This window comes from Leishmania donovani, chromosome 32 (genome assembly GCF_000227135.1).
Source record: "Leishmania donovani BPK282A1 complete genome, chromosome 32".
In the NCBI taxonomy this organism is placed as follows: domain Eukaryota; phylum Euglenozoa; class Kinetoplastea; order Trypanosomatida; family Trypanosomatidae; genus Leishmania; species Leishmania donovani.
Window position 1 is genome coordinate 1,478,913 of NC_018259.1, and position 14,813 is coordinate 1,493,725.

The 14,813-nt window shown below is 59.6% G+C and overlaps 8 protein-coding genes across 8 annotated transcripts; all 8 read left to right on the top strand.

Moving 5' to 3' along the window:
• Positions 1-173: 173 nt before the first annotated feature.
• On the top strand, positions 174-584 carry LDBPK_323930 (kinetoplast DNA-associated protein, putative; the record flags this gene model as incomplete). Its single annotated transcript, XM_003863756.1, has 1 exon — positions 174-584. The coding sequence occupies one exon, from the start codon at positions 174-176 to the stop codon at positions 582-584; it is 411 nt and encodes a 136-aa protein (XP_003863804.1).
• A 1,750-nt stretch (positions 585-2,334) lies between these two features.
• Positions 2,335-2,634, top strand: LDBPK_323940 (cyclin-dependent kinase regulatory subunit; the record flags this gene model as incomplete). Its single annotated transcript, XM_003863757.1, has 1 exon — positions 2,335-2,634. The coding sequence occupies one exon, from the start codon at positions 2,335-2,337 to the stop codon at positions 2,632-2,634; it is 300 nt and encodes a 99-aa protein (XP_003863805.1).
• A 1,369-nt stretch (positions 2,635-4,003) lies between these two features.
• LDBPK_323950 (hypothetical protein, conserved) lies at positions 4,004-4,678 on the top strand (the record flags this gene model as incomplete). Its single annotated transcript, XM_003863758.1, has 1 exon — positions 4,004-4,678. The coding sequence occupies one exon, from the start codon at positions 4,004-4,006 to the stop codon at positions 4,676-4,678; it is 675 nt and encodes a 224-aa protein (XP_003863806.1).
• A 658-nt stretch (positions 4,679-5,336) lies between these two features.
• LDBPK_323960 (hypothetical protein, conserved) lies at positions 5,337-7,070 on the top strand (the record flags this gene model as incomplete). Its single annotated transcript, XM_003863759.1, has 1 exon — positions 5,337-7,070. One exon carries the CDS (start codon positions 5,337-5,339, stop codon positions 7,068-7,070), a length of 1,734 nt encoding a protein of 577 aa, XP_003863807.1.
• A 955-nt stretch (positions 7,071-8,025) lies between these two features.
• Positions 8,026-9,105, top strand: LDBPK_323970 (hypothetical protein, conserved; the record flags this gene model as incomplete). The annotated part of the gene is made up of 1 exon (XM_003863760.1): positions 8,026-9,105. The coding sequence occupies one exon, from the start codon at positions 8,026-8,028 to the stop codon at positions 9,103-9,105; it is 1,080 nt and encodes a 359-aa protein (XP_003863808.1).
• A 1,384-nt stretch (positions 9,106-10,489) lies between these two features.
• Positions 10,490-11,041, top strand: LDBPK_323980 (hypothetical protein, conserved; the record flags this gene model as incomplete). The annotated part of the gene is made up of 1 exon (XM_003863761.1): positions 10,490-11,041. The coding sequence occupies one exon, from the start codon at positions 10,490-10,492 to the stop codon at positions 11,039-11,041; it is 552 nt and encodes a 183-aa protein (XP_003863809.1).
• Positions 11,042-12,165: 1,124 nt separating this feature from the next.
• Positions 12,166-12,732, top strand: LDBPK_323990 (hypothetical protein, conserved; the record flags this gene model as incomplete). The annotated part of the gene is made up of 1 exon (XM_003863762.1): positions 12,166-12,732. One exon carries the CDS (start codon positions 12,166-12,168, stop codon positions 12,730-12,732), a length of 567 nt encoding a protein of 188 aa, XP_003863810.1.
• Positions 12,733-13,775: 1,043 nt separating this feature from the next.
• Positions 13,776-14,651, top strand: LDBPK_324000 (hypothetical protein, unknown function; the record flags this gene model as incomplete). Its single annotated transcript, XM_003863763.1, has 1 exon — positions 13,776-14,651. One exon carries the CDS (start codon positions 13,776-13,778, stop codon positions 14,649-14,651), a length of 876 nt encoding a protein of 291 aa, XP_003863811.1.
• Between the last annotated feature and the right edge of the window lie 162 nt (positions 14,652-14,813).

Consider the following 14,813-nt stretch of genomic DNA (forward strand, 5'->3'; position numbering starts at 1 on the left):
CATACAGCGCACTGCATAGCGTATCGCAACGGTAAGCGCACCCCTCCAACACGCAAACTCATCTGGGCGCATACATACGTCTTCGCCACTGCACCAGTCTCTTCCCTCCACCCTCTCCTCCACCCTCTTCTCCATAGAGCCGCACACTCGTACTCGTAGACGCAGATCCCGTCATGCTGCGCCGTAGCTTCACGCTTCGTCGGGCGAGCCCCTTCTCACTCTTCCAGAAGCACCTGGGCGAGACTGGCGTGCTTAAGGGCGTTAAGAACCCTACGAGGAAGTCGGCACAGATGTACAGTAAGCTCTCTACGCCGGAGCGGAAGATGTTCGAGGAGCGCGCGCGTCGTGTAACGTACCCTGCCCTCGACGCGTATAACCGCTTCCAAAAGGAGTACGCGCCCCGCTTCCTGCACCTGCCCATGAAGCAGCGCCAGCGCAAGGTGGCCCAGCTGTGGGCGGAGTTGAAGAAGAACGGGACGGTGAAGATCCCCAAGAGCGCCAAGCGCAAGATCAGGAAGGTGGCAAAGAAGACGAAGCCAAGGCGGTCGGTGACGAAGACGGCCAAGAAGAAGTCGGCCAAGTAGATCACTACCTGAGGTGATGCGTGCTTTCCGCGCTCGTTTTTCTTTCCCATAGAACTGCAGCCGAGGACAGGCGGGCGAGTTTGGCGAGGAGGAGGGTGTGAGCTGACGTGAGGTGAGGCGTGCCCCAAGATGCGCTGAGCCCTGCTTGCGCACGTGTGCATTGGCTGCTTTCTGTTCGTGCTTCAAGCGAGACCACATACGCAACCGAAGCTGTTGAACGGTTGCTGCACATCGTCGCACTCGGCCAATCGCCCGTGCCCTTCGCCCTTCCCTTCTCCCTAGATCGCCGTTTGCTTGACTCACACACACCCTGCACACATCCATTTAATAGACGAGCGAAGAGCGTACCGACAGGGCCGCCGCGGTATCCGGTGTGTCTCCTGCACTCACTCCTCCCCGCTTTTCCCGTTTCTCTTTACCCAGCCCGCTCTGTTGTGAGGCTGACGCGTGCGTGTGGGCACGGGAGAGCGCGGGGAGATGGTATTTGGAGTAGACGGTCACCTGGAAGCTGCCCAGAGAAGTGATGAGCGTTTTGCCCTGTTTCGCTGCGTTTTGATGCCCTGCGCGTGCCTGTGCGGAGGCGGTGCTCTGCTCCGCTCGCCGCTGTTATCCCTTCCTCCGTTCCCGCCTCATTTGCACATCCCGCCCGCTCCCTCCCTCTCTTTGTACGTTTTCGGTGCTCGCGGGTGTGTGCCTGTCTGCGCCGGCGATCTTCAGTGCGACTTTCCTTTTTTTTTTCCGGCTTTTTCCTCCCGAGCGACGCGCCGTGATCCACACACTGTGAGGCTCAGCAGCGAGGTGAAGACAACAAACGAGCACAGAAAATGGCGCCGGTGGAGCGCGCATTCTTGGCGAGCGCGCGCGTGTGGGCGGGCTGATGCCATGATTTGATGGGCGCCTCATCTTGGGGTGGGGGCGGGGGTGGGCAATGGACCACATCTACACCGCACCTAAGCACACGGGGTGCTCTTCGCTGTCAAGTGCGCACAGAGATCTCCCTTCCGGCTATCTTTACGTCGGCATCTGCGACTCGGTTCGCTGTGCATTCTCTCGTCTTATAGAAGTGTCCTTAGGTGGACCGATGCCTCGCCTCACCGCGGCGACCGACTGTGGCACGCAAGCGTCGCAGACGCCCGATTTGTTGAGGCTTTGTTGGCCATGCTGCGTCTCCCTCGCCTTTCCGAATGAGCCGCCGCACTTCTCTGCTTCTTTTTCGTCACGCCCCTCGCCTTTCTTGCCAACCATAAACACAACGCTTGTGCACAATGCGTTTGTGCCCATCGCATACTCACTCGTGCCCCCACCCCCGATTTCCTTTTCGCCGTCTCTTGCACGTGTCGGCGCGTCGGATCGTTCTGCTGCCGCCGCCGACCTCCTCCCGTCTCCCTCCTCGCCTCTGTCTCTCGCTTCTGCGAGGCCCTCGGCAGCCGTTGTTTTCCTTTGGCCTTTGGTCTTCACTCTTGTCGTCACACCGCCTTTGCCATCAATATACTCACCGGTGTGCCCCTCCCCCCTCCCCCACTGCCTGTGTCTCTCTGTGTGTTCGAGTGTGGCTCGCACTACCCCGCAGCACAGCGTTGCCTCCCGTTCCGCTTTCTTTTATACACGCCGGGATAGGCTGCGTGCGCTGTCTAAGGCGCACCTCTTCTCTTCCAGCACACACACACACACACACACACACACACACACAAACAGACGCACCGGATCGCACCTTTCACTTTCGCCCCTCCCCCCTCGCCTGCAGTTCATTATGCCAGCGAAACCCGCGCAGGATTTCTTCTCCCTGGACGCGAACGGACAGCGCGAGGCACTCATCATTATTAAGAAGCTGCAGTGCAAGATTCTGTACAGCGACAAGTACTACGATGATGTGTTCGAGTACCGTCACGTGATTCTCCCGAAGGATCTTGCCCGCCTCGTCCCCACGAGCCGCCTCATGAGTGAGATGGAGTGGCGCCAGCTCGGCGTCCAGCAGTCGCAAGGGTGGGTGCACTACATGATTCACAAGCCAGAACCCCACGTGCTGCTCTTTAAGCGCCCTCGCACGTAAGGGGAGGTGTCCACCAGAGAGCGAGAGGGTACAAGACGCACAGTTGCATGGGCGCGCCGGGAGGGTTGGCCAGGAGGTGAGGGCGCAAGGTGGGTGCGTCGCTCGACGAGAGGAAAGCATGAAAGAGAAGGGACGATATTGCTTGCTTCCACGTAAACTGCGCAGACCTGCCAGTTCCAGCGCACACCAACGCCTTGCTGCCTCTTCCATCTCCCGCTGCCGATCCTATCCTTCCATCCTTCCTCTCTTCACCTCACTCTTCCCTCCGTCTGTATCGTGTTGGCTCTCGTCATGGCAAATGAAGCCTATCGTCTCCTCCCATTATGGTGCGCTGCATGTTCTCTCATTAGCCCCCCTCTCCACCGTCTTGCCTTTTCATGGTGTTCCCGGACTGACATGGATCTGCCCATGCCACGACAACCACAACTACCCCCCTCTCCATCTGTCTTTCCGCACTCTTCCTTATCTCCTTTTTTTTCCCGTCTGCCCGTCTCCCCGGCATTAGAACGCATAGAATCGTTTTCTCCCTGTTGGTGTGCCGTGCTGCATGCGCGCATCACTCCTGCGTGCCGTCGTCTCCCTGTGCTGTGCTTCTTGCGACGAACGCCTGTCCCGTTTACTTGGCTTTGTGATTGTGTCTGTGTTTGGCCCGTGCCTCTCTGTTGGTGTGACAGCTGAGGCGTGCGATGGTGCGACGGCTTTTCTGTGGTTGCGTGCGTGCGTGTGAAGAAGGGTTGCAAGTCCACAGAACGAAGGTGGGCAGCGCTCCCTTGAAACAGACATCAAGCAGACGCACTTCAGAGAGAAGAAGACGGCGCAATAAAAGCGGTCACTCGCGGCCCTTCGCGCCGCGTCTCAACCTCGAGGGATGAGGACGAAGGGGCTGGGTCTGCAGCTGTTGCGTGCTCTGTGCCGGCGCGGAGGCATTTCGCCCGTACCCACTTTTCACATTTTGCACGGAGGTCACGAATTGCCGCGTGGCTTTCCTGTGGGCCAGCTCCGACTGTGACAGGGCTGGACGGCAGGCGGTTCTGATGAGTGATTGTGTGTGTGTGTGTGCATGTGTGCGGAGCCCGATGTTGACCACGCACTTCATCCTGAAGCCGTGCTCTTGTGTAAGGGACGAAAAAGGAAAGTTGCGCCTCGCGACACGTGCCCATGCCCTCTGCAACGATCCTTCTCTTGCGATGTGGACAGTGCTCTCCCTTCCTTTTCTATTTTTTTTTTGGCTGCTCATCGTCCGCGTCGCGGCGCACGGCCTCCCTTTTCCCGCATCCTTTCTCACCACAGAAGTACATCCGCCAACACGGCGCACATACGCAAGGACGCGAAGGCCTGTGAGAACACTCTCTGAAAAAAGACGGCGACGATGAACGCACGCCAAACGCAGGTGGCTTGTGTAACGGTGGTGATCGGCGGCTTGCTGTGTGCTCTCAGCTACGCTGCCTACAGGCAGCTGAGCCAGAATAGTGCCGCCATCCCGGACAGAAAAGCGCATGTGTCCGAGTCTCCTGTGCAGCCCCCCGCTGTCGCTGCTGGCGCACAAGCCTCAACACCCCCACCTCAGGCACCCATCTCGCTCCCTGTCGAATCACCGTGCCCAGCAGCGGACAAAGCCAGGGCTCTGGAACTGCTGAACGTCTTGAAGCAGAACGCGAACATTGCCTTCCAAGAGGGCCGCTTCGAGGATGCGCTGCGTGGTTATCAGGACTGCATCGAGGTTACGTCTGTCCTTGGTGCTGCCGACGCAGAAGCTGTCGCGACGGAGCAGATTGTTCGCGCAAACGTGGCGATGGTGTGCATCCGCATGCACGAGTACGACGCGGCGCGTGCGGTGGCGACGATGCTGCTGCAGGACGCTGCGATAGCGCTCCCAGAGGACCTCAAGGTCAAGGTGCTCTACAGGCGAGGGCTGGCAAGCAAGGCACTTAACGACCGCGCGGCGGCGCTAGCGGACTTCAAGGCCGCTGTGCACTTCTCAAAAGACCACAGAAATCCGGCTGTGGAAAAGGAAATTGCACTGCTGCAGCGCGGCGGTGCATGACCGCTGTAGTGGGGCAGAGGCAAGGTCGATAAGAATGCGCTTGCTACCCTTCGCAGGGGACGGCATGCAGGCGCGCTTGTCCCCCCCACCCCCCCCCNNNNGGGGGGGGGGGCTGTCTACCCAGCGAAGCACTGCAAGGCAAGCGGTGCGGTGGTGGTGACGCCCTGATTATGCGGGTCTCTACGGATGTGTACGGCGCCATCGACTCAAAGGAGTGCCTCTGCGCGTGTGGGAATCGTCACAGTCGTGAAGGAAAAGCTTAGGGTAGCGCTTGATGGGCGTGCATGCGCGGTGCTGGGAGTGATTCACCAGCCCACCCCGCCCCCTCTCCTACACACACACACATGCGTAATGCGCCGGACATGAGTTACTCGCGCGGCACCGCGGTGAACTGTTGGTGACATTTTGCCTTCCCTGCTTTCTGTCTCTTCACGTCCGCCATCCACCTTCCCGCCTCCCTCGCTCTCACTCCCCTCTTTTCCTGCTCTCCGCGACTCAGCGTGACGACATTCTCGCTCTACAGCGATCGAATGTGTTGGCTTGTTGAGCACGAACTCCTCCACGCTCGACGGACACACAGATTTGGGCGTGGGCGTGCTCCCTTCACGGTTGACGCTGCCGTCTTTTCGTGAGCCGCCATCCTCGGCTCTCCCTGCCGATGATCACACCGGTGTTTGAGTGCAGCCAGGAGGGTGGCTTTGTCGTCATTCGCCTCGTCCTCTCCGCCATCTGCAAGGTGACGAACGCCGTGTTTGACATCCACGAGACGCAGTTCACTTTCTACTGCTCCCCGTACTACCTGCGCCTGCGCTTCGACCAATGCCTGCAGGAGGGCAAGGGAGAGCGGGCTACGTACGACTTGGAGGCAAACGTGCTCACGGTGTACCTTCCAAAAGCAAACCCGGCGGAGGTCTTCACGAAGCTCGATAACCCGGCCTACCTCATCGCGACAGAGAAGCAGCGTGCTTCGCTTATTCAGGTCCTCAGCGTCGCCAACTCGAGCGACGACGCCACTGGCGTGGGTGAGGAGCTGGAGGAGACCGAGTACATACAATCCTTGCCGGATGCCACCGCGATTGGCAGCGCCGCGGACCGGAGCGAGAGCCTGGCGCCGGCGGCGCAGTGCAGCTACGGCTTCGCAAACGCGTTCAGCGGACTCTTCCAGAAGCTCGATGCAGATGTTGTGCGCGAGGTGGTGAGTCTGCGCGATAATCCTGAGTGCACCACGCGCGAAGAGCGCCGGCGATTGCGCCTCGCTGCTGAGATGACCGATTTTGACGTAGATGCGCTGCTTTTTGCCTTTGAGGACTCGGACGGGGAGGTGGCGCAGGTGTTGCGGTACGTCCCTGCCCACATTAGGGACTTTGAAAATGCTCTGCACGGCAACACTGCCGGGTCGGGAGAGGAGCAGGCGTCGTTGTCGGTGATGTTCGCGAGTATCCCTGCATTGGGCGCGGGCAGGGCAGATCCGCTGGAAGAGGAGGAGACGACGCTGCTCCCAGGCGACGATGCGCGACCGGTCACAGTGTGGAGCGGCAACGTTGCCGACTTCAAGAAGCCGCTCATCGAGGAGCTGAATCCTGCTGTCGACGACGAGCGAGAGCCGACAGCATCAGAGGCGGCGGCAGCCGCACCAGCCGCCTCTGTGTCTTTTCAAGCGGCCGCTAATGCTGCTGCGCCGCCTGGGCCGCGTACGCGGCTGGCGATTCCTCGAGTGTGCCCGTCGCTGAAGTTTACTCGAGAGGAGACGGAGGTGCTGATGCGCGTAAAGCTGCCGCGGCTGCTTTTTCCTCCCTCGCCGGCAGAGGTGGAGGCGCTGACGGCGGACCTCCTCTTTAGCGAGGCCTACGACGACCTCGTGACGGAGGGCAGCGGCTGCAGCGAGTCCTTGTGGAACCTCACACAACTGAGCCCGGCCCTCTCCTACCTCGACCCGGCGGACACACTCTACGACGCATGCGTCGCGTTTGCGCGCCGCGCGCTAGTGTACCCGCTGTACCGCCACTGCGCCCTGCTGCAGCGGGTGTGGGCGGTGGTGGGTACACGGCTACTGCTGGGGCGCAACTACACCATCCGTGCCCTTTTACGCATGCGCATTATTCTGTCCCACGCGGAGCACAAACACCTCTTGTCGACCATCTACCTGGACCCTCTGATTGCATACTGGATGCACGTTTCCGAGGCGGACGAGCGGCTGATACGCATGGCGCTCGAGATCCACCAGCACGTCTCCCGGACGGAGCCGATGACGGTGTCGGCGGCGTCGACGCGGGGGGCTTCTGCTCTGCAGTCGATGTTGCTGGATGCGAAGAAGGTGACGCTCTACCCGCTTACGCTCGTGCACCTCGGACTCCCGTTATCGGAGGAGGAGGAGGGTCGCTGCGAGGGGTGATAGTCTGCGTGAGTTTGTGTGCCTTCTTTAGCTGTTGTCCGCTGCCGTTGGACTCGACATCCTGTGGGAATGCTAAGGATGCGCTGGACGAGAGCGATACGCGTATAAGCTGTTTCCAGCGCACAGGAATACATACAAAAGGAATGCCGGTCATCCGCATGCGTCACTGTGCTCTCCGCGTCTCTTTCTCTCTGTGTGTGTGTGTACACTCCACGGCTGCGCCTGCACATTTCCTCCCCCACCTGTTGCGTTCAGAACATCACCATAGTGGTGCACACCCACACGCAACGAGGCTTTTGCACCCCTTTACGCGTTGAGGACACCGAACAAGGCCGGGGGGGGTGGGAATGGAGGGACGGCTGCGCCGTCTACGCCAATGTGCGAGGCTCGTCAGTGAGCTTCAGCACTGCTGAGCGCTCCTCATCTCTCGAAAAGCGATACCGCCGCTCTACTCTGTTTAACATGTTCTTTGCTCCTCAACTCCACTGTTTGGCCGCCCTCCGTCCCCATGCGCGGCTTTTGACGTGAGTACATGCGTGCCAAGTGCACCGTTAAATGCGGAGGGTGAGCGATCCCGCACACCCCTGCACCCCCATCTACGCGCACAGAGTCCATAGATCACAGATATAAACAGCGGAGTCGATACATGTGAGGGCCACCCATCCCCGACAAACGCCGCCTTTTCGCTATCACTCTTCTAATCACGCCCACCCACTCATCAACCCACTCCCCCCCTCCCCCCACACACACACACACACAAGCACAGCAGCGCATGTGACGGGAGGGGAGGCACACCTTTGCATCGATCATTGAACGGAAACGAAACAGTTCAGGCATCATCAGCCGTTGAGCACCATAGATGAGCAGCTCCGCCGCCCCGAGCCCTCCCTTCACCTCCAGCGGTGTAGCAGCTGGCTCGGCTGCTGTGGACGGAGTACCGATAGAGGTGGCGTCCATGTTCTACACAGGCATCAACGAACCACGGCCCACCGCGATGAACTTCTCCTTCGACGGCCTTCACTTCGTGTCGGCGCACACGGACGACGCCGTCCGACTCATCGATGTGGGCAACATGACGAACACGGACGTGATTATCTGCGACGCGTTTGGCGTGCACAACGTCCGTTACACCCATTCCAGCAGTGTCGTGTGTGTCGCGCCGCGGTTTCACCTGGATGGCCACCTGCACCTCCTGAACACGGAGACATCGCAGTTCTTCGGCGAGATGGCGTACATCAACGACGCCGAGTCGGAGATGCTGCCAGTGGCGAACACGCCAGTGTACTCCACCCTTGCCCAGTGCCCGGCAACAGACGTGCTCGGTGCCGTGGTGGTGGCCAAAGGTCGGCTAGCCCTCTTTCACCCTCTCATCTCTGGTTGCATTGCGGCCACGCCGGAGCGGTCCATTGTAGGCAGTAGAGCCTGCTTGCAGTTTAGCCAAGACGGCCATCGGATCGCCATCGGCGACGACCACCGCATCGTTTTATTCGATCGACGCAGCCTCTTCCGGGCACCGCTAGCCGTGCTCGAGAACAAGCATGTCTTTACCACGTCGACGTCGCTGACGAGATGCAAAGGGCTCGAGTTTAGCGCCGATGCGAGTCGCCTGCTGCTCACATCGTCGAGTGGTGAGGTTGTGGTATACGACTGGCTGCGCGGCGAGGCGGTGGCGAACTACTTTCACGGCGACGCGAGGCGGCACTTTGTCGGCTCTGCCGACGCCATCGGCGCACAGCACGCCTTCCCTTACCAGGCGGCCTCGCCCATTCTGCAGCTCACTTCGTCCATGACCGGAGGCCGGCATCTGCTCGTATATGCCGGGTGCCCGTCCAACTCGGCGGCCTCCACCCGACAAGGACGACTTCTGTATGAGCTGCAGTCGAAGGACAGCGATGTGCCGGTTGCTATTGCCGTGAACCCGCGACTACAGCTAGCGGCCACCGCAGCGCGGAGTATAACGTGGTGGGCTTTTCACAGCTCTGTAGTGGAGGCGTACGCGACACTGACGGAGGCTGGCACGACTGCAGCCGACTGAGGAGGCGCCACACATCGTCGCTGGAGTGTGGAAAGGGGGGGGGGCGGAGGCTCTTGTAGACAAGTGCGGCGCGCCAAGCGATCGCGCGTGCCGTTGCAGCCTCCTCTCCCTTGCCGAACACCTCAAGCAGAAGCTCGCGCTACGCCCATCAAAGCACTGAAAAGGTGCCGTGCGAGACGGCCGGCCTCCGTGGCTTTGGCTGTTTGTTCGTCTGGTCTTACTGAGTGCCGCCTTACTCACTCTCGCAGGGAGGGGGAACTTCTCGCGCGGCTCGAAACGTGTGCTGCCCCGCTATAATGAAGGATAGAACCAGAGCCAGCCTGCCTGTGCGATACAGACACCGTCGAACCTCTTTGATTTCTTTGATTGGCCCTCTCAGCAGCTTAGCGAGAGGGCACGTGGACACACTTGCCGTTGCACGTAGCGGCAAGAAGGACGGTGCGCCGCCCGTCGCCCCCTCCACCCCTCACAGCTTCTAGCACCTTTGCCGATGTTCATCATATTTTTATCCGCCCCTCTCTCCCGCCTCACTTTACCGATGAGCGGTGTGGCACGCCACCATACGCGCGTTTTGCATCCCCCCACACCCCGCGTCACCGCTGTTGCATTGCTGGCGTTTGTGCCGGCCTGCGCCTGCATACGTGATGCTCTTGCTGCACATGCGCTATCATGACGCCTGCACTGGCGCACTACCCCCGCCTCTCTCCTGTTTTTGCAGTAGCCCCACAAGCTCACTAACACGACCGTATCCACCTCCCGGTACACGCAGCAGGCACCAACACGCAAGCAGACGCGCATTCGTCTTCCACAGGCCCACACTTCGAGAAAGGCGAGAGGACGCAGCCAGCTCTGTTCTTTGAGCAACCAGCGGCCGAGAACGAGAGATAAGGGCGCCCAGTGCGTGTCTGTGTGTGAAGCACAGCCCTCCAGCGCTCCGTCAGTGCACCGCTAGCGGTCTTTACATCTTTATGCCCGTAGGCCTCCACGTGCCATTTCGGTAAGTTGGATCGATCGACGTCCTCACTCGCGGGCTCACTCCTTTTGTGCCGCCGCCCTCCTCCCCCCGCTTTGCGTGAGCCTCACTTTTTTTTTTTTTTTGTGCGTGTGTGCGTGGGCCTCCATCTCCTCATCACAGTCGTCTCCCGCGTTGCTGTAACGCGTGAAACTGGCATTCCCTTGCCTTTTTTTTCATATCGTGACGACGTGTTCTTTGCCTTCTTGCCGGCCTGCCTGCTCGCCATTTCGATTCTGACGTGCCACGTATCCCTCTGTGCGCTTCATCGGCTCCGCTTCGCTTTTTCGTGTCCTTTTTCTGCACGGAGTCGCTCTCTCTCGTTCCGCCGTTCTCCCTTTCGACATCCAAAATTGGTCGTCCGTCGCCAGGATGCGCGTAATCGAGAGCCAGAAGGAGGTGTTGCACACTCTCCGCCACCCTTCGCAGCACTCCGCGACAGACCGCAAGAGGGCCTACATGTTTCTGTTTGTATACGTTCTCAGCGCTATCGCGTTCGGCGGGAATCTCCTCCACTTTATCAGCGGCTGGATCGCCGCCACGGTTCTGCAGGTCGTCATGACCATCTTGATAATGATATATGCCTTCAACATCAACGACTACAGTGACAAGAGCATGAGCTCGATGGAGTGTGAGCGGGCCTGCAACCCGCTGCTCGATGCCTACATCGCGCTGCGCGCGGTGCAGCTGATCCAGGCGCTCTTCTTGCGCAGTTTTGTGTGCACGTTCCTCTTTGCCACGGTGCTTATCGTAACTCTCTTCCGCGTACGACAGAGGAAGCTGTACGTCGACGCCGTAAATCTATGGCGCGAAGTATCGCAGTACGAGCGGGAAGGCTTCATCTTCATAGGTGTTGATGTGGTTATGATTATTGTACTGATGCTTTCCATGGTGTTCTCCATAGTCACGAATTACGGTGGCTAAAGTGCCACTGCAACTTACCAGAAGCATGCATTCAAGGTGCGGGGGATGTTGCTAGACATGTAATTTTTTTTTTTCGCGTGCAGTCTCTCTCTCGCTCGCTTGCTTTCTAACGTCGCATGCGCACGCGCGTCTGGGGCTCGCCATGCGAAAAGCCTAGCAAGAGGAGTCGCATGCCGCGGCAGAGGACGCGCTGGGGAGCGGCTGCCTTGTCAGCGTGTTCGTCTCTCTGAGCGCGCGTGATGAGGAAGGAGTGCACTTAGTGGCGAGGGAGATACCACGAGCGTCGCCGGCGCTTGTGGCTTTAGATATCGAACTCCTAGAAAGGAACGGAGGGAGCGAGAGGGCTGCGGTGGTGGAGGGTGGGCATCGTGCAGCCACGCGCGGCAGCAGAGTTCGGACTGTTGGTGGGCTGTTTTGAGTGGCTCTTATTGTTTCTGTTGTAGACGAGCCTGTTACTAAGACCCGTTGTGTATCTCTTTCTCTCGCTTGTTTCGCTGTTCTTGAGGTGGCGCCTGCCGCTTGGGGTATGTGGAATGTGTTTGTGCGTCCTCGTGTTGTGGACGCCTGCAGCAAGCGGTATCAACACGAAGAGGCAGGGACACGCCAGCTTACGCCGCCCGCATTTCCCGCCGTTTGATCGTCGCCGAGAAGCCAAGGCGAGGGTGTGCTGTGCCTTCTAAACTGCACTTTAGTGCGCGCCATAGACCTACGAGAGCTAACGGTACGCAGGTTGGCGGTGCTTTCAAGAAACGCGCGCGTCGACAGACGAACTCGCGCGCGCTGCTTTGCGAGATGACGGCCGCACCTCATGTCGTGAGCATCGCGCGCCGAGTGCGAAGGTACACTCAGTCGCTGCTCCTCTTTTGCATCCATTTCCCATATGACGTGTTCAACTCTGCCTTCGCTCAATCTTTCTCTGCTGCGTGCCGCTCTTGCCTTGTGCGCTCTCCCATTTCGTTAGCGTCTTCGTCTTCCTCGTATACCCTCATCACGCGCCCGCGCACACGAGCACAGATCAGCGCGCAAGCACACAGCGCGTGCATCTTCGACGGTTTTTCACTCATCTTTCCCAGGCTTTTTCGGTAGGAACGAAAAGTGGCGCGAGCAGCGTACCCCCACCGCCGATGAGCAGCACCGAGCGTCTCACTGATGCCTTCCGGCTTCAGTTTCAGTGGATTCCGGTGCTCATCACGGACCGCAGTCACCACACAGGTAGAGAACGGAAGCGCGCCATGCTGTTTGTGCTGCTGCATGCTTCGTTCCTGATGGTTCTGTGTGGCCACTTTATGAGCGTCACCGTGTCGTGGGTACTCGCTTTCATCCTCCAGTCCGGAGCGATGGCGCTGTGCGTGATGCACCTCGCCTTGCTTGAGGAGTACGCGGATTCTATGACGAACGCACTAGAGCTAGAGCACATGGTCAACCCTCTCATCATTGCCGAGGCCGCGGTGCGATGCTTCGCTTCTCTGCAGTGTGTTCTAACTGGCTCGTGGATGCTTCTACTGGCTGGCAGCATAGAGCTTGCATACGACCTCCACGTTACACAGCACCGCTCGCTGCTGATTGATGCGACAACTATTTGGAAGGAGCTTGAAACCTTTCGCACCGATGGACGTATCCGCACTGCGTATCAGATACTGATGGTGCTTTTCGCCATCTTCTACCTCGTCTACTTGTTCTACACCGCGTGAGAGGGAGAGAGGCGGAACGGATGGGGGGGGCCGGAGAGGTCTGCTGAACTTTTGTGTGACCTCTGCAACACGCGTGCTTGCTGTCCAGGGCGCTGAGGAGACGGCGTGACACGCGCACGGCTCCTCTCTTCCCAGCTCTTCGTGTATGCCGCGCTCTGTCACGCTGCCGAACCACGCGCGCGCCTATCGGGCTACAGACCTGCGAACGAAAAGCTCCGGTGACAGCGAAACGAAAGAATACGCAGGCGGCTTACAGCGGAGTTTGCCGAATATGCCAGGAGGGAGGGCATTAACAACACGAACAAACAGCTACTGTGCACGACTCATCGCTGCACGACGCGGGCCACGACATGGACCGATGCCTCACCCGGGTCAGTGCGCTGCTGCCGGCGTTTCCCTCTTCGCCCCTCCCCCCGTGTATCAAACCTTCGTCTCTCTTTCTCTCTTCGGTTTCGCTATGCCTTCTTTTCCTCTTTCTCGGCGTCCTCTCGCCAACCCGCCCCATTCGGTGTTGCGCAACAACGACGACATGTGTGGGCAGCTGACAGGCGTACACACAAACGCACGTGGGCGACCATATTTTTCGTCGCTAGGTGATGTTCTTCCTCTTGCGCCCCCACCGCCCAACCTCATCTTTGCCCTGTGTTTTCTCTTCGTTCCTCTGTGGCCTCTCCCCATCAACGTGCTCTGATCGACCGGGCGTGGAGTTGAACACATCGACATCGTTCGGGTCTCTCGGGTCCATCCTTTTCGTTTTTGTTGCTCGTCCGAAACAACGCCACTTCGCGGTCTGCTCTGACATACTCGTTGTGTGCGACGCTCTCTCGCTGCCATACACGCTCTCGCGCACGAGCGGTTCTGCCACTGAGAGTCGAACTAGATGCCTGCATGATTGACTGCATCGTTCTCACATCCTCCTGTCTTCGCGCGTCCTCACCATGAGCAGCCTCTACCGATGCAATGCCTGCGGGCGGCTGACGACGATGTCCCTGTGCCCTCGGTGCGAGGCGAGCACGGAGCGTTACACCCTGCCATTGGAAGAGATGCGCACCACGGCCGGCAGCGGTGCTGGCGCTTTTGATGCGGCGCATGCGATCCCCACAGCTGTGCCCTTGACAGTTGCCGACATCGACGCTCTTGCAAGGCGGGACGGCGCGGTTTCCAGTGGCGCGGTCATTAGCCAACAGAGTACAGTGGCGTCGTCGCGCTCGGTGGCAGAGCTGGAGGCCGTGGTGCAGTCGCTGCAGCAAGAGAATGCGGAGCTGCGCGAGAGGCTGGAACGCGATCGACGCCAAATGCTTCGGTCCGCCATGGACGTGCGCGACTTGCATGCAAGCCAAAAGCAGATTAGGCAGAGGGACTTGGACCGGATAGAGTGGTTGCACTGCGATAATCAGAGACTCAGGAAAATGCTCGAGATGCAAGGCAGCGCTCACGAGCTTGCCAATGCGGTGCCACCACAACCACAAGCTGCGGCGCCGCCGACAGCGCCTCCTCCATCATCGGAGGGCCTTCGCTCTTTGCCAGAAGTGCCTGTCGAGCTCAACGCAATGGAGGAGGACATGCCGGCACTTGAGGCGGAGGTGGTGCGCCTGCGTGGCGCGCTGGCGCTCAAGACGCAGCATCTGGACGACCTACAGGGGCATGCAGAGCGCGCCGAGGGTTACGTGCAGGACCTACTGCGGAAGCTGGAACACGTGCAGGGCATTGTGCGCGAGGAGAGGGACAACTGCGCACGCCGGTCCGAACACCTCGCAAGCGCTGAGCAGCCGCTGGAGGACATCGTCTCCGTCGTGTCCCTTCGCGACTACTCGAGTGCGACGCAGCTGACCGGGCCCAACTCCACTACTCAGTCCCCCTTTGCCACTGTGGGGCGGCGTGAACATATCAAGCGGGCCGCGGCCGTTCACGGAGGCTGAGACGGCGTTGCCATTGGGCTTGGGTGCGTGGTAAGGCACGAACTTTCCTCTTGTGCTACCCCAGGAGTTGACAGCGCTCCTCCTCGCTGTCTGTTTAGAAACGAGCGCCCCAGTCCCATCGCTTGTTGATCTCCGACTCCGTTGCTCGCGCATTGAAAAAAA